The sequence below is a fragment of the Siniperca chuatsi genome, linkage group LG3 (assembly GCF_020085105.1).
Source record: "Siniperca chuatsi isolate FFG_IHB_CAS linkage group LG3, ASM2008510v1, whole genome shotgun sequence".
In the NCBI taxonomy this organism is placed as follows: domain Eukaryota; kingdom Metazoa; phylum Chordata; class Actinopteri; order Centrarchiformes; family Sinipercidae; genus Siniperca; species Siniperca chuatsi.
In genome coordinates this window covers 8624419-8642843 of record NC_058044.1, presented here as the reverse complement: position 1 = coordinate 8642843, position 18425 = coordinate 8624419, and the positions used below count along the sequence as shown (strand labels likewise).

Genomic DNA, 18425 nt, shown 5'->3' with positions numbered 1-18425 from the left:
TTGGATTTTAATCAATTATTATTTTACACATTTTCAAATTTGATTAGATTTGTTTTGTTTCAAGTTGACTGATCAGTTGTTGTTGTTGTTGTGTTGTTGTTGTTGTTTTGCACCTCCCTCCTCCTGGCTCGTGTCCAGGTTACTCCCCCTCCCAGCAGTGCCACACCCTCCTGCTCCGCAGGCCCAACCCCTGTCCCATTGCCTCGGTCAACGGACACTCATACCCCCCCTCCAAAGTCCTCCCCCTGCATCTGCCTCCCCCTCCTCCCCCTCACCCCAACACACAGTCCCTTCCTCGGTTCTCCTCCTTTGGGTACGTTCCTCTTCCCATCTCTCCTCCTTCTCTGTCTACTCCTCCTCTGTCCACTCCTCCTCCTCCTCCTCCTCCTCCTCCTCCTCTCTCCACTTCTCAGGAGCAGCAGAGTCAGACAGGTACATACTGTAGTATCACTTTAAATCACAGATAAGCATCCTTTCCACGCTGTTTGACAAGACCACATATAGAATATATTATCTATCTGCTTGTTCCAGCACTGCAGCTACATACTATATATTATATGTGTGTGTGCGTTTGTGTATGTGTGTGTGTGTGTGTGTGAGAATGTGTGTAAATGACAAAAAGGTATGTTTCCCCACTTACTCCTAGCGGTGTCTCACCATGCCGATAGATTTCTGCTGCCATTTTATTTCATTAGGAACTATTTTCTACCAAAGGTTAAAAATATAGTGGAAACCATCCAGAGATAAGTCTATGTATTATCCTAATTGACTGTACATATTATAGAAAATTTGAGAGGCATTATTCACGATTTTATATACATTTTCCTATAATTTATCTTAAGTATTGGATGTTTTATTTAAAGTAAAGTTGTGTTTTGAACAATATTTATTAATATTGTGCAGATAAGCACACAATGATGAACCTATCTTAGGGTCTGTGGGGTTTTACAATTCTCAAAATGATTAGCACTTAGAGGTGGCGCAACCACTATGAATAATTATGTGTTTATGAATGTGCAGGTGAGTGAGTGTATCTTTGTGAGCCTGAGTGAGTTAAAGTGAGAGTTAAACACATTTTTATATGAAACTATAATACACACATAGTCATATGGGTATGTGTAGCTGTTTAGTTGTTACTGCATTTTTGGTTATAAGAACTTACTAACAAAAAATAGTGGCAGTAACAAGGGTGTGTGTGTGTCTGTGTGTGTGTGTGTGTGTGAGACAGGTTCGCGGACTGCAGAGCCGAGTCCACAAGGCTCTCCAACTCTGGGACAGCAGAGCAGCACCAGTGAGGATATCTGGGTGCTACGCAAACCGCTGGCAGGTAAACTCAGATAACAATATGAAAGTATGTAATTGAGGATTGTTCTCTATATAATACTGCATCCTGCAATGTGTGTGTGTGTGTGTGTGTGTGTGTGTGTGTGTGTGGTTGGCGAGCGCAGTGGCAGTGTGGGCAGCATCGGCAGTGTTCGGTCATCAAGCAGCTTGCAGAGCTCTGGAAACACACATGTTCTGACCACCCCTGCACCCAGTCCACACCCGGCAACCACACCAGGAGTCAACACACACGGTCTTAACGCTCCAGGCCTGCACGCACAAGCTGAAGGAGTCAAGGTAAGAGACTCCTTACATGTTGTGTGCATGTGTTTGCACGTGTTTCCAGCACATTGCCGCTGGATCTTCACAAAACAACAAGCACGTCGTTTCTGGGAAACAGCAGAACATTTTCAGGAAACAAGTTACCAAGTTAACCACAATTCTGTTTCCTGCTCAGTTTGTTCTTCCGTTGGAGAGATCAGCCTCGCTTTTTTTTCAACGGTAGACCAGGTGCATTAAGATGGTGGCCTCCTGGTTTGGCTACTCTAAATTTAATTGTAATTTGTGTAACCTAATATTGTTGTATTTAGTATTTGTATGATTTGAGTCTGATATTTTTACACATCCCCTGTTAAGTAGCCATTAAGTCATACATAAAAAAGCTTGCATGTGTCACACATGGTATTTGAGCACACATATGTATTTTTAAGGAAACAGATGATCAATATCTCATGCATTTGGCCCCCCACAACAACACAAACTTGCCAACTAGAGTATGCTTTCCTTTCTGCTCTCTAACACCTTTAGCACATTATAAATTTAATTCTATCACCGGATATAACAAGTCTATTTTTAGGTAGTACCTTAAAAACACAGAATTAGCAATTAGCCATTTGGATTGGATGGTGTTTCAATATTAGATCTTAGATTAGATCATCTGTTTTAAGAAGTATTTATTCTAGGATTTCTGCTGCATCAGTGTTGGTAAATTGCAGAAAATGCAGGAGGTAGAAGTACACTTAGCGCACTGAACTGAGTCACAAAGCACCTCTGGGATTTGAATGATTATGCTTGAGTAAATGTTTCACTTTGTGAGTGTATGTGTGTGCCCATGTGTGCGTGTTTGAGCATATTTGTGTGTGTTTTTGTGTTTTAGCTCCTGGCCACCGTGCTGTCCCAGTCAGTAAAAGCCAAGGAGCATCTCTTGGAGCAGTCGCAGTCTGTTGAGCAGTCAGCAAGTAAGCACACAAACTCACCCAAACACAACATAAAAGCAATATATACTGCTTTACGTACTTGAAGTGATAATTTGTGGCATTTTTCATTCAAGTTAAAAGTCTGTTTTGCTGCTACCTTCTGCTACTTGATCAAACACAGCAGTGATTTAAACAGGTATTACAAAGTTTGTCCTCACTTCCTCACAAAAATGTATACCAGCGATGCTTCAAAAAAGGCGTTCTTTCTGTAGTAAAGTGATAACAATTAAAAAAGATCAAGGCAGTGTTCACCAGTACAACAAATGCCTCAGGGCTTGTTTGGATCACTGCTTTTGTGAATTTATTTTTTTTCATTTCACTTTTAGTCAGCCTGGCTCTCTAAAGACCACCTGTCTGTTCATATCAGACAGAAGCAGCATTTCCCACCCCTGTCCTTGTGTAACAGTCATTTAAGTTATGCTTTATTTAAAAGCTGCTCTAAAATGCTGTTCCAAACAGCCCGGGACAGGTAGCTCTTTCTTGGGATAAATCCTATTTGGACCCCAGGAATTTGTGCATTTTACGCTTTAGCTGCTTGTAATACGCAGAATAAAAACAGTGTAATTAGCCAGAACACTGATAGCCACCGTAGATGAGGAGACAGGCCGCAAAAATCCAAATGCTTCATTGCAACATCCAAAGAAAAAAAACATGATAAGAAAGAGGTGTAGTAGGATAACATCGGCCTGAGAATGATAAAGCACTCTACAGTAAATATGCTAAAAAATCAGCAGATGAAGCTCTCCAATTAATGTTGAAATGAACATTCTGGACTGGCAAGTTTTGCTATCATTTATTATTAAATAACTTTATTAATGATCCTAGTGGATCAGGGCCCACTTGTAACTTGTAAACTTAATTGAAGGAAGCATATAAATTAGCATATTTTAATCTGCTGTCATTCTACTGGTTTAAGTGATATGTGGGAAGTGAAGTGCTAAAACAGCACCATTCAGATAGCCAAGCATGAAAGGTGTTACCAGAATTATTATGAAGGACTACATAGGCAATATAAACCTGACTTGATTTAATTTCTCCACTGCTTCTTACCCTCAAAGACTGCACTTGATAAATAATAGATAGATAACCATTTCCAGGCTTTGCTGCGTTTTAAAAAACAAACAGTTAACGAACAACATACCATTTTAACTTCCAGGTTCCTTAGTTCCTTATAGAGAAATTTAATAATTTACTAGAACAGTGTTCCAGTCAGAACTGATTTCAGAGGAAGAAGAGTTCATAAGAAGCTGTTCATCATGCGTAGACATTGATTTCCACTGCTACACAGATGACACACAATTGTATGTCCCGATAAAGCCTGGTACCACGGATGCATCCTGTATTATGTCCTGTCTCGCTGAGATGAGGTAATTATAACTACACCCTGTGACCCCAGTACTAGCAGCATTAATAATCTCTCCTCTAGTCTGTGTTATTTTTGATTCAGATTTGTCCTTTGAGGCTCTGGTGACTAAAGTGCTGCTTTGCTCAACTGAGACAGCTAACCAATATCAGGTCAATCCTTTCCTCTGCAGACTTAGAAAAGGTCATCCATGCTTTTATCTCTTCCAGACTTGACTATTGCAATGCACTTTACTCTGGTATCAGCAGGCGAAACATCCAAAGATTGCAGCTGATACAAAACGCTGCTGCCAGGCTCGTACTAAAAAAAGCGACCAATTACACCGATCCTTGCTGCCCTTCACTGGTTACCTGTGAGTTTTAGAATTGGTTTTAAGATGAAAAGCAGCCCCACACCATGATGTTTTAATTTATGGACATCTATGGTTTGATTTCTTTGCATGTGTGGATTTCAGAGTTGATACCAACATCTGGTGAAGATTTCATTTCAATAGCACCTTTAGAAATATATTTACTGAAAAAAATGGTGACGTGTTCAATACTTATTTTACCTGCTGTATATCCTAAGTTCTGGATCTTATTTGCTGTTATTATATGTTTTTATTGTAAAGCACTTTGTAACTTTATTTTGAAAGGTGCTATATAAATAAAGTTATTATTATTATTATTTCTTAAATAATAATAAAAATAACAGAAACACCAAACAAACGTCTTCCATTTTCACCATAATTAGTAGGTAATTAAATGTTCCTTTGTAATAATCAGTTACACATAAACTCTGTTCTAAGAAATTATTAACAAACTCCAGGACCCAGAAACTAAAGCACTGCCAAGACAAGCATTTTATAAATAACTAGTTTGACACTTATATCTACACGAAATAGACATATGTCATGTGACATCACTGCCTGGATCTTACCGAAGGCTATTGAGGGCTTTTATAGATTTAAACACTATTTATGGGTAATGATTTATGTATAATTAACAAAATAGAGTGAAATAAAAAAAATGTCTAAAAGTAATATATTTTATTCTTTTTCCCTCTTTTTTTCTTGTCTCCCCTTTTCACCGCCACTCCGAGGCTCTTCCAGTTGCATAGTTCATGAACAGCGGTCGTTTGAGCGGAAGGCAGAGGAGGATGATGGAAAAGTGAGTTTTTGGATGGCAGATTGGTTCACTCTGGGGGCCTCCTCTTTCTATTGCTCCTGTTTCTTCTCAACCAGCGCTTTGGTTTGAGAGAAAGACATCTACAAGGGTGGGTTCAGTGGGCACAGCGAGGTGTCTGCCAGTGTGGTTGTGTTGCACCTGAACAGATGACACCCTAAGGATGGCCATGCAAGTGTGTCACCATGGAGACAGGCAGAGTGACAGACACATCAAGGAGTCAGTCTTGCCTTCTGTCCCTCCACCCAACCCCCCCCGCCTGCCCTCACACCACACTGAGGCACCTACATGCTGCCGCTCTGCTCTAGAACCTGTGTGTTCTGTGAGGGTTAAATTCTGTGTGTGTGTGTGTGTGTGTGTGTGTTCTAGAAGCAAGCAGACGCCGTATTCTAGAATCAAGCATTTACTGGTTGCCAGGCGACAGCAGAGCAGTGGTCCGTCATGGAAGCAAAAGCAGTAGTGTGTCCTCATTGGTTGATCTCATCCAACATTCTTTAACAATAAATTCATTCACAAAATATAGCATGGATGCCAGCAGTTTAAAATAAAAAATCTCTAATTTGACCTGTAAAAGGGTCAGTGAACCCAGATTACAAAAACATTCTTTCCGACTTACCCTTAGTGGTATCTAGCCATACTGGTAGTTTCAGTTTCATTTGCAGGGGTTTTGAAATCGAGATTTTGAGACTCCTGCCACCATACAATACAGGTGAATGGAAATGTATTGTCAATTTGTGGTGCTCAAATCAGTGACAAAACTGACAAACTCCTTCCACAAGCAGAAACCTTTACTCAGAATAATCCACTGTTTTCTCTATTTTGACCTTTAGTAGAAAAATGGTTCTTAAAGAAAACTGTTGACAGCAAGGTTTGTGAAATAGCCCAAATGACCGGCAGTACATCAGGTGGTAATGCAGGTTGGCCTTTAACTGTAGGGTCAGTCGTTCAATCCCCTACATGTTAAAGTGTCCACCATCAAGACAGTTAGCTCAAACAAATTCTCGCTATGTGTATGTAGGGAAAAATTCAGTCACTTTGGACAAAACCATCAGCCAAATAAATGTAATAACATAGCTGTTAAGATTTTTCAAATGTAATGTTTAAATGCTATAAACACCGTGAATTCCATTAACCTCCATTGTATCAGGGTGGTGGCAGAAGGCAAATAAATCTGCATGGCTAGTTACTATTAGGGGAAAGTGGGGCATGTGTTTTCACTTAGTTCTTAATTTGTTCTCTGGTATGTGTCTTGCTATTCCTGAAAACCCTGAAGTGATCTTACTGCGTATTTTAATAGCAGTGTGTTAGAAACTGCATAAATATAGGCAGTACTGCTCTTCGAATTTGTGCTGGCGTTGTTGTTCTGTAAGCTAAAGACAAGTTGAACAGCTCTCTATTATGTGTTCCAGAGCAGGTTCCCGCTGGTAAACTCTTTCTAGATTTTGTTGTAGACATTTTGGGATTACACTGGAAGTTCCTGTGCTGTTTTCTAGAACAGTCTTCTCCCCTGTGTTCTAGAGCAGGCTGCAATGCTGTGTCCTAGAACAGGTCTGTGTTCTGTGCTCTAGAAGAAGCCTGTGGACTCTTCTAGAAGCAGGCAGTAGTGTTCTGTGTTCTGTGTTCTAGAAGCAGGCAGTAGTGGCGTGGCTTGGTGAGTTTCAGCTGCAGTTCTACACCACCCACTTCCTCACCGCGGGATATGATCTAGACACCATTAGCCGCATGACCCCTGAGGTAAGGTCATGACCCCTGACCCCCTCACGCCCCGCCCCTTGTCTGTCAAGGCTCCGCTCAGCACAGCTCTCAAATCAGCTCCCCACTGACCTGGATGATGTCATCATGACCCTCCTGTCTCTGTCACCTGACCCCCCGGTGTGAGTCCTGAGCCTCAACCAGTCACTTCTCATACTCTGTCTGCTTCATTTACATACCTGTGTTCACACATGGCCGTGTGTTCGAGTCTGTGCTGTAAACGCTACTCTGTGTTTGTCCTTGAGTGTGTTTTCAGTGCCAGTGTGTTGCGCGTGTGTGTGTGTGTGTGTGTGTGTGTGTGTGTGTGCGTATTGAAGCGGACACAGTGGTATGATGTAAACCCCCTAAGGGCAGGGGACACTCACAATCAGAGATTATCCAAAGCAAAATATTCCTGAAGGCATATCACACGCAGCTCATGTACAAATGTCAAACGTACGCAGAAAATTGTTTGCATTTAAAAGAAAAAAACACCTACAGTAGTTGTGGTGAATTCCTGATGTGACTAAGTGTGCTTTGCATTGAAGGACCTGACGGCAATTGGGGTCATGAAGCCTGGACATCGAAAGAAGTTAACATCAGAGATAAGCAAGCTGCCCTCCACAGACTGGCTGCCAAACCACAAGCCTGTAAGGCTCTCACGTGTACTATACAATCTAAAAAAAGAGGGAGATGTTGACTCTTTGCAGCTACACGCACACAAGCATGTACACATGCAGCTCTTACAATCTGTTTTTACACTGTGTCCGTGTGTGTGTTTCAGGCCAATCTGGCAGACTGGCTGTCTCACCTGGGTCTTAGTCAGTACTACCAGGTTCTGGTGCAGAATGGGTATGAAAACATTGACTTCATCTCTGACATCAGCCTTGAGGATCTGCAAGAGATTGGCATTACTAAACTCGGTAAGACACAGCTACATTATTTAGCTGGGAAATAAAACGATATAATAGGACAAGTAGAGATATAGAGCCTTTGATTTTATTCACTTTATGTAAATGACAAGTATGATTGTCAAAACAGTTGTCATTCATAACTAGACTTTCAGTCTGTACATGTTATTTTAAGAATCCTCATCCCACTTGTTACCAAAAGTTTTGTGTTGCTTTACAACACATACAAGAAATGAAGAAGGTATAAGTTCTGTTATTGTATCTGGAATATTTGGACTGAATTTATTCAGTTTATCTGTGGTGATAATAGTTGTTGTCAGCCACAGAACATTTATTTTGTTAACAGAGTAAACCTTTATAGTACAAAATAAGACAAATAAAATGTAAATCTTTACAATTAAACAGAAAATGAAGAATTTCTATAAAAATGAATTGGGGTTACTTTCTAAATTAAAAAAATACAGATAGACCCCTCAGAAAAACTCTAAAACTAATATCATAGCATATAATATAACTCAGAAAAACTAATAGCATAGCATATAATATAATATATAATTATTATTGTCAAATTATATTGTTTCCTCGCGGCCCAGTAGAAAGTGTTTCGAGGCCCGGGACCGGTCTGCCGCCCAGGGACTGGGAACCTCTGGGTTAGATGTAATGATCATGCCTCAAGTGTTCATTTCAACGAATACTCTGGAATCTCTTCTAACTTTGAAGTCTTTCTACCTCACAATAACTATTCCTCCATTCTTCTCCTCCACACCCCTGCCTCCCTTCAGGCCATCAGAAGAAGCTGATGTTGGGAGTGAAGAGACTGAAGGAGCTACAGAGAGGAGAAAGTATCTCTGAGCCTCCTCAGAGCCCCTCTACACCTCCATCTAGCCCGGGTGGCAGCACTGGCTCGGAGCCCCGGAGACAGGTGAAGAAGCAGAGGGACGGTGCCCCCAGCCCACTGGCCAAACCTCGCCCAGGTCTCGCACATTCACAGACCCCCCCACACACTCCACCACAAACTCCCCCACATGCCCGGACCCAGCAGGCCTCCCCCAGGGCTCGGCCGCGTCCCTCCACCCAGATGGCGCCAGCAGATTCGTCAGTACCGCTGCTCCGCCTGCCCAGTGAGGAGGAAGAGCGACGGAGAACTCACAGTCTAATTGGCTCAGAATCAGACTCTAGATACGCCACTGTGTGCCGCAGCAGCTCCACACATACTGCCGCCCCTAATGATGTCACTGTTAACCGCAGCCAATCATCTGTCACGCTCCGTCCCCGTCGGAAAGGTCGGCCCCCAACACCACCCAAACGGTCCTGTTCTTCCATTACTGGGGTTGACGGAGAGGGAGAGGGACAGGTGGAGGGGCTACTAGGGCTGCCAACCTATCGAGAGCGGCGAGCCAGTGACTGCGGCAGCCTGGGATCAGCTTTAAGATCTCAGGACTCAGCGGGCCTGGAGAGATCAGAAGGGGCTTCTGGGAGTGTTCGCAGCCTCGCCGCTATGCTGGAAACATCCATCGTGGGTGGAGCCAAAACCCTGCCGAGGAATCTGGGAGGCAGCACCAACTACCTACAGGTGGGTGTGTGTCTTTTTGTTTGGTTTGGACTACGAGAATCGTGTTTTAAAATGTTTTTTAGCAACATAACAATCATGTGACCTCCAGGTGAGTCCGCCTACACTTCGTCGGCAGGCAGGCGCAGGAGGTCTTGGATCTGAGGATGAGGATGTCTTAAGTCGGCGCAGGACCATCAGTGGACTAGAAGGCCTCCCTAGTGATCAGACTGACCTGTTACCTCGGCAACCAGCCCAGCAACGTCCGGAGCCACGGCCCCGCTCCACCGTAGTCTCCTCAGCATCAGAGATCACAGACGGCACAGCGACGCTCCGAAGGAAGCCACGTCTTCTGCCAACAGACTCTGAAACACCTGCATCTGTGACTACCACTGTCGTTACCATGACAACCGGCTCTGACACCATACGCAGGAGACCACGCACGTCTGAGCATACAGAAAGTGTCATTGAAAGCAATAACCAATCAGACTCTCCCAGCAGTCAAACAGATAGTAGCCGGAAAAACGGAGGCGAACCGCAGCAGAACGGCGGCGTGGTCCTGAGGCGGAGGCCCGTGTCTGAGGTCTCTGATAGGATGGAGACCAACAGAGAGAGCTGTGAGTGGATGGAGGCTAGGAAGTCTCTGAAGCCGCCAGTCTCACCCAAACCATCCACAGTCACCCTGAGGAAGACACAAGCTGACCCCCCAACCCCGACTCGCAGGGTCCCCATACCCGGGCCTGAAAATACTGAGCCGGCACAGAGCCCTGGTGAGATACACACACATACACGTTCACACAAAACTGAAGATTTGGTATTTAATCATTGAGTTTAGCTTCTGTGTCAGAATTGTTTGTCTATATTAATGTACAGTATATATAGTCCTTCAGTAGTCATATCACTTTAAAGCCACTGTGTGTAGATTTTTAATGTGATCACAGCATTAAAGTATTCTGATGGTTTTAATTTTAGTGGAAAAAATAAGCAGTGTTGCCTTTTAGCCCTTTCACATCACGTCCTCGTGTTGAAGCTGTGTTGTTGGGGAGTGGGAATACTGACCTGCATTTCTACCACCTTTTTTAATTCTACCACTAAAAAGCACCAAAGTCAGAAAATTTCAAATTCTACACATAAGGGCTTCTTTTTAGATATTTAATTGGCATTTTGCCTTTCTTTGATAGAAATAGTAGTGATGCAGACAGGAAATGCAGGAGTTGAGGGTGATGACATGCAACAAAGGTCCCCAGCTGTAGTCGAACTGGGGACAATTATATCGTATGCTTCTTAACTACTCGGCTGCCTGATGCCCCCACGTAAGAGCTTTAAAGCGATAATTTGTAACGAGTTTTCTTGATTTTAATAACACCTTGATATGATAAACCAGAGCTGAAATAATAAGTCAATTAGTCAATCGACAGAAAATTCATCTGCAACTATTTTGAGATTAATTGTGAAATATTTTTTTCTAGCAAAAATGCCAAACATTTGATGGTTTCAGCTTCTCAAATGTGAGGATTTGCTGCTTTTCCCTTCTCTGTATTATTTCATTGTAAACTGAATATATTGATATTTTGGACTATTGGTCAGACAAACAAAATATATGAAGACATCACCGAGTAATAAAGAAAGTAATATGCAGATTAGATTAATGTAGATTATGACTATTATATGGCTTGTACCTCTTCTACCTTCTAATATTTATTCCAAAATGCTGTTGTTGCCTCTGTAAATATTAATTACATCACAGAAAGTTAGGCGTAGTTGTATGCCCTGCTATGCATTGTACCTGTATTATATTTAAGACAAACTGTTTGTTTTTAAAGTGCCAGCATGCCGTGGAAAAACAGTGATAAAAGGTAAATAAATGGAATATTTATAACAGATGGTCAGAACATTAACATATAGTATTGTTATCGAGGAGACTCACATGTTGCTATGTTGAGGAACAGTGAGGATATCATTACAAGAAATGCGTGATAATTCAATATTGTCATTTATAGACTTTCAGTGAAACTGTATCGTGTTCTTATTGTGTCATTGTTCTGCACATTTCTGTTGCCAAAATGAATTATTCTGAGTAGTAATCAAAAACTAGAAATGTTAATAATTGAAGGTTTTGTACTGCTAGCGTCACCTGGGCAAAGACTGGGTGGTAAAAGGTTGAGAAAAGTAATAATAAATAATTATCAGAGCTCTCTTAAAGATTATTATATATTAATTATTTATTGGTGAAGTTTTGACCAAAGATGATCTTCATCCAGCACCAATCCCCTACAGGTCTTGTATATGTGTAAGTGACTACTGACAGCATCTCTGTGACTCTCTCTGACCAGAGCCGAAACGTGTCCCTCCTCCTGTCTCCCCGAAACCTCGTGGGCCTCCAACAGCACCAAAACCAGGCAAAGCAATAGTAGCTTCAGCTACCAGCCCAGCTGCAGGCAGCCCCACCCCGGCCCCTAAACCCTCCTCTCCGCTCTCTGCCGCCCCTCTTCCAGCTCCTGACACCCCTTCTGCTCCCTCCCTCTCTCCGGGACTCTCTCTTACTTCCCCTTCTCCGGCCCAGAGTCCCTCCACCCCCTCTCCACACCCTGTCAAACCTCCCCGCTCCTCCATCGGCGGTCTCTCCATCGACCTGCTGGGAGGACGGGAGTTGGAGGAGGAAGAGGAAATGAGGAGAGAGGAAGAGGAGAGGAGGAGAGAGAGGGAGCACAAGAGGCACAAGGAGCAGGAGGAGGAGAAGAAGAGAGCAGAGGAAGAGAATCTGAGAGAAATGGAGGGTCAAGTAGAGGAAGAAGAGCAGGAGGAGGAGGTGCAGCATCGTTTGGAGGAGACCAGTGCCTCCTTGGCTGCAGCTGTGCAGGCCGTAGAACATAAAATCAAAGAGGAGGACGCACAAAATGAGTGAGTATTTATGAAGTTAATCATCTGATTTTAATAATAATAATAAACTTTATTTGGATAGCACCTTTCATACAAGAAATGTAGCTCAAAGTGCTTTACAACAAAGAAGATTACATGCACCGAGTGCTTCACATGAAAGACATAGAATGAACATTAAAACAGGGATAGAATAATGGAAAATACGATGGAAAATAAAAACCCCTTGATAATAATAGTAAAAATAAAGTTAAAAAATAGAATGCATAAAATCACATAAAATACAGCATTTTAAAATACCTCTTTTAGTGCAGAGTTTCCAGCTTGTATCAGGAAAGTCACAGCTAATTAAAGGCTAAAGTGGAGAGATACAGATAGAGATTTTAGCTTGCTTTTTAAAAAATATTTAGTGAGCTGGCTTCCCTGATAAGTAGTGATGTTCCAAAGCTTTGGGGGCATAATTGACAATAATAATAATTTATTTATATAGCATATCTCATGCAAAGATGCAGGCCAAAGTGTTTCACAAGACATATCATATCAATAATACACAACGCAGGCATTAGAGAGAAGAAAGAAAATTTAAAAAAAACAGTTTGATAAATGATACCAGCAACATCAACCCAAATTAAAAGCCAAGTTAAAAAGATAGGTCTTTAATTTATTTTTAAAAATACCAAGGGAGTTTGCTGTCCTGAGATCCGGGGTCCACAGTTTCAGACTACGCAGAATGTACAATTTATATCCAACAACAATCTCTCAGGACAACTTGTTGGCATCCAAGATGATGATGAGAGAATCAGAGCATAAATTAGCTTTTCCTCACACAATGTAGAGCTGCAAAGTGAGAGGACTTGGTTCAGGCGTCAAGGTTTATAAAGTCCCATCCATCTTCTGCATGGACAATGTTTTGGGGACTGGCAGCTGGAACTCTTCCTAGGCTTGGATGAACAAGATGCTGTCCTGTGCACAGAAAATCTTAAAGGCAGAATAAGTAGGATTTTCCTAAAAAAAGAATGTACAGACTCATACAAAATAATCCCTCTCAATCATCACTGATGACCCACTAGAAGTGTGTGGCGGTGTCTGTATCTGCCGAGATCTGGCTGCATTTTCTTAGTTTCTTATTAGTTTGCTGTGTTCGTGACATTTCTGGGCGTCAACCTTTGGGCAGTGGTGTGTAGCCCCCAGCCAATAACATTTTAGGGAATATGCTTACTCACTTTCTTTGCGAGAGGGAGGTGAGAAGATCGATACCACTCACAATCTCTATGCATCAAGTATGGAGCTGGAGTCAGGACATGATTAGCCTAGCTTAGCATAATGACTGAAAGCAGGGGATAGATTGGCTATCTCCAAAGTTAACTACCAACACCTGTAAAGCTCACTAATTAACATGTTGTATCCTAAATCAATGCATTGCCCATATTTGCACTCGAGCATGTATAAAATTGTATTGTATAGTCTGCCTTACAATTGTGACATACAGTATGTACATTTAAAAGTTTTACATATACTAATATTCAATTATTTTAGAATTTCTATCCTTTATATTTATTTTTTCTAAATCTTAATTTCACACTGTCTATTAGCAAGACTGTGTGCGTATGCCACACTGCATTAACATAATGCACAGTCCCATACTGTAATTATTTCTTGGGGAATTACGGCTGGATTCAGTGACTATGGCAAGAGACCTTTACCAAAACCTGTGCTCACCAATCATATCTGGCAAAAAAATTCTTATCTCGCTCTCAGAAAGAAAACAAATAGAGGGCGCCCCGGTAGCTTACCTGGTAGAGTGCGCGCACCATGTACTAAGGCTGAGTCATTACTGCAGCAGCTCGGGTTCGATTCCAGCCTGGCGCCCTTTGCTGCACGTCATCCTGTCTCTCTTCAGCTGTCCCTATCTAATAAAGCTGAAAAAATAGTCTTAAAGAAAGCAAATAAGCGTATTTCCTAAAATGTTGAACTATGTTTCTCCCAAGAAACATTAAATCACTGAGTTTAAAGCCAGCTGAAGCCAAAGTTTACACTTTGTAGAAACCTGATAAAACATTCAGCTTTTTAAATCACTTTCATTCACTTTTTAATTCTGGGTCAGTGTTTTGGGTGTTTTGTCCCCATTTGCAACAATAAACTGTTCTCAATTTGCCACAGCTCTGATTCGTTCCTTTACCATAGCAACGGTTGCTAAGGCTGATGTGTACTGTAGAAGTTAAGAGCCTTACATCAAAACAAACAGATGGAAACAAGGTTGGAGTATTTATAACCGGTTGCCATGATATAAATTTAAAGTTACCGTAGTAACCAAGGGTTTACAGCAAGTGCGTTTTAATGCTACAGCAAACACTGAGCAGCTACTTTCTCAGAAATACAACAGAAGAGGAACTGGTGTATCTGTGTACAGCACAACCAAACAAATACAAAGCATTTCCTGTAGTAGTAGGACTTGTTTTATTTGCATTAGCAGTGACTTAAAACAGCTCTGACACGGTGTAAACAGTAAGCAGTGAAGCTGTTATACATAAAATCAAATTGCAGTGGATTGCATGCTGTGAATCCCTCGTACTAAGGTAGGCAATCTGATTCCAGCGTGGAAATGGCGGACTGCGCCACTACCAATAAAAACTACTACTACTATAGAGATAATTACTGAATGTAAATACAGTTAAAGGCTATTGCAGAAAAAATGCTGGCCATAAATATTATCAAAAATGGGGTTTGAGTTCATGAAAAGTTTAAGGATCATAACTTTAAAGTGGCTATAATCTATATTTTTATCATGACAATATATCAGATGACAGTGTGACAATGAGAAAGGTGTTGCTCATAGTGATGAACCTACAGAGAGTTATCACCCAAATCTGCATCTCCTCTCGGCTTTATGGAGATTTAGAGCGAGTTTCAGCTCATTGTTTAGATACAACCTTTCTATGGTGGTTCACTCTCACCACTCTCACAGTAGAGGGCAGCTGTTTTCAGTGAAAACGCTCTAAACACCCTCTGTACACTACCTGCTCAGCAGCAAACGGCAGACAGACTCAGTTAGCGACTAGCTGGTGAACATAGCGGAGCATTTCCAGATATTTCCCTCAGGAGTTCATGGACACTGTAACAGAGGTAAAAGGAGAGTGAATATTGGACTTATATTACCCACGACTCTAAATGCTCAGTAACTGCTGGATGTGTAAATAAGCAACTGTTTGCTAACAAGTTCATCATATCAACTTAAAGGGTGATGATGTCAATGTTGTGTTCACAACCTGTTTCTATTGCCCCCAAAAAAACAGTGTATTGCAGGTTTAATGTATAAAGTTATCCAGGAGATTCCTGTGTATTTATGTTGAGGAATGTTGCAGTTATCCTTAAAAGAGAAATTCAAAATGCTAATTTACAATGTAGAAAAATACCAGTTCACACCCTCCCCTTCACATCTCTGATCACATCTCTGTGCTGCCTCATTATCAGCTAAACTCTTCCTTTTTTACTATCCAACTCCCAGCTCTCTTTCCAACAAGAAGACAACAGTCTCCATCTTGGACGACATCGGCAGCATGTTTGACGACTTGGCAGACCAACTGGATGCAATGCTCGACTGATCTCCTGCCCACGCCTCATTTCCAAGAAGCGCTTTCCCTCTCCCCCATCATGTGTAGGTGTAGCAAGAAAACTCTCCCAAGGCTCGATGCTGGCGCTCTTAGAGTGTGTGTGCGTGTGTGTGTGTCCCTCCTGCGTGAGCGCTTCTTATGCAGCCTTGTACAGTATACTGAGGAGGGAGTCCTCCTCGTCTGGTGCGGTAGCTCTAGTACGCCTCCCGATGCGAGGAGGCCGCTCCCACACAACCTCTGACCTCTGCAGCCCAGCGAGTCACCGCCGCCCAGCCTCAGACAGCTGCGTGGATCGAGAAGCACAATAATTTTCCTCATCCTTTTATCTCTACAGACTCTGGCTAGGACAGAGACATTAACTCAGACAGACAGGAAGACAGACAGATAAGCATATTGCTTGCAAAAAATAAGCACATAAACTGACTGACAGACAGGCAGATAGACATCTAGATAGATAGAGAAGATGCATACAGATGAGATACTGGAGAGAATTTTTAAAAGCACGTGGAAAGACAGGCCGCTTTCTGAGTCTGTCTCACTCCTGCGATGTCAAAAGGATGCATTTTTCCAGATGAATCGTAGCCTCTATTTCTCTTCTGTATGAGTGGAGGATTGTGGTTAGCCAGACTTCCTGACCTGTATGTTGTCTCTCTTCATGTTGTCGTTGTTGCTGTTGTTGTTATTGTTGCCGTTGTTGTCGTTACGAGTGTGTGTAGTCCCCTTGCTGATGCTCATGTCAATGTCCTCCCACTCGTACAGTAGTTATTCTAATGATCAGAACGACGATATAGATGTGTGTCCATGAATTTTGAGACACTAACACACACACACACACACACAAATGCACATTACATTGGTTGTAATCTCGCTGGCTTTGTTGGTGTTTAGCTCCATCAATGGAGGTTTGCTTGGAAGTGAATCTACACGTATACATACGCACATTTACATGCAAAGACACATATATACAAGCACACTCATGCGGTGTAACCCTTTGTCCTGCTGCAGTGAACAGTGTTTTTAAAAGATAATCCTATATTTCAATGCTTTATATAGTACATACCAGTATACATACATAGAGTTTATAATATACCTGGGTATTTGAGCTGTTAGAGCTCTCTCTAGTGTTGGTTAGTGAAACTGCCTCTAATCTGCCCACCTTCCATCTTGTCTCCCCCCCTTTTTATCTTCTCTGTGTCCCTTTTGTTAACTCTGCATCTCTCTGTGCCTTGGTAGTGTTCTTTCATATATTCAAAATATTTTTTTTTTGGTATTTTTTCTTGTTTTCCACTCATAAAATGTTTAATGTTTTTTCTGGTTTCTGATAAACCCTCCCTCCTGGTGTGTGTGTATGATGTCAAAAGTAGATAATAGGTTGATTTGTGAGTCCTATATGATCCTTAAAATCTCCCTGTCTGCAGTCCTCCTGTAACCATTGAGAAGCCTTGTACGAGCCCATATAAGCCCCCCTGTAAGCTGTAATAAATTGGCTCTGCTCCTCCTCGGCTCCCCAGTTTTCAGTGGTCCCCCATGTAGGCCAGACAGTGGATCAACCACCTGTGTTCATCCCAATGAAGAGTCCACTTGTATTTTTATGCTCTTTGAAAACAAAGATATATTTGAGAGACAGATGCTCTATTCTATGTGAATAATAATAATGATGATAATTATAGACATTGAATTGAGGTGAGCTGATTGAGCCTGTACATTTATGGTTGAGTTCTGGATGTGTTGTGACGGCTGTTGTGCCATGGTTGGGTTTAGGTTGTGTTTCTGCTGTGACGATGCATTCCTGTACAGCTGTGATCAGAATAAATGTATAAATTAAACCTTACATGACTCTTTAAGCGTGGTTCTTTTTAAATCTCATTTGCTGAGGAATTGTCAGAAACTATTTGGGGGGGGGGACTACTAACTCTTCCTCTTCAGCAACCCCAGTTTTAGATGAATGACACTCTTAGCCCCCACACTTCTGGGAAGGCTTTCCACAACATTTAGGAATTTTAAATCCTCAGAAAATTGTATAGGGTTTGGTTGTTGGAGGGTCTCTGCTGGGGGACTTTGGACTCAGGACCTCAGTATCTCTAAAATCACCTTTGTCTCAAATATCATTGTAGCACTAAGATTTGCCTTAATTGGAACTAGAGGGCCTAATCCAAATCACAAGTATGTGGACAGGGGTGTCCACTTATGTTTTACCATTATGCACCAGTATTAACTGGATGAAATGCAAATAATAATTATAGTATGTGATGCAAAAATAAAGCACTTTGGGTTTATTTAGAAAGTGTCATCATAATATTGCATATCCAGTAAACTTTTTACAATATTCTGCAGCACTCGAGTTAACAAAGTTAACGCCTACAAGTATATACAACACATAACAAATCACTGGTAAAACATCTTTGTCATAACTCTCTGATAAACAAAGTTCAGAAATTTTTCATGAAATATGTAGGCCTACTTACAAATAAGGCAATAGGCCAACATGTACATAGACTGTTGTTTTACCCCCCAAATATTGCTAATAATACCAGACCCATCCAGATTTGAGAACTGACTGATTGCACCATATCACCGACCATACACTTTGTTTACCCAGTGATATATTGGATTGAGTGTTTTCAGTAAGGGGTTTATAAAT

General features: G+C 41.7%; 1 protein-coding gene across 7 annotated transcripts in view; it reads left to right on the top strand.

The window, feature by feature from the left end:
- Positions 1-17615, top strand: part of si:dkeyp-9d4.3 (caskin-1) — a 32927-nt gene extending 15312 nt beyond the window's left edge. For 2 of the 7 annotated variants that reach the window (XM_044191583.1, XM_044191586.1), the window contains exons 11-23: positions 139-432; positions 1229-1327; positions 1436-1620; positions 2480-2561; positions 5023-5090; positions 6732-6839; positions 7385-7486; positions 7621-7759; positions 8530-9320; positions 9409-10066; positions 11120-11152; positions 11630-12197; positions 15679-17615. In XM_044191583.1, coding sequence (XP_044047518.1) covers positions 139-432; positions 1229-1327; positions 1436-1620; positions 2480-2561; positions 5023-5090; positions 6732-6839; positions 7385-7486; positions 7621-7759; positions 8530-9320; positions 9409-10066; positions 11120-11152; positions 11630-12197; positions 15679-15775 — 3224 coding nt within the window. In that variant the 3' untranslated portion in view covers positions 15776-17615. The remainder of the gene's footprint in view (positions 1-138; positions 433-1228; positions 1328-1435; positions 1621-2479; positions 2562-5022; positions 5091-6731; positions 6840-7384; positions 7487-7620; positions 7760-8529; positions 9321-9408; positions 10067-11119; positions 11153-11629; positions 12198-15678) is intronic. The other 5 variants (XM_044191584.1, XM_044191587.1, XM_044191585.1 and 2 more) reach the window with 5 other exon arrangements.
- The last annotated feature ends 810 nt before the right edge of the window (positions 17616-18425 follow it).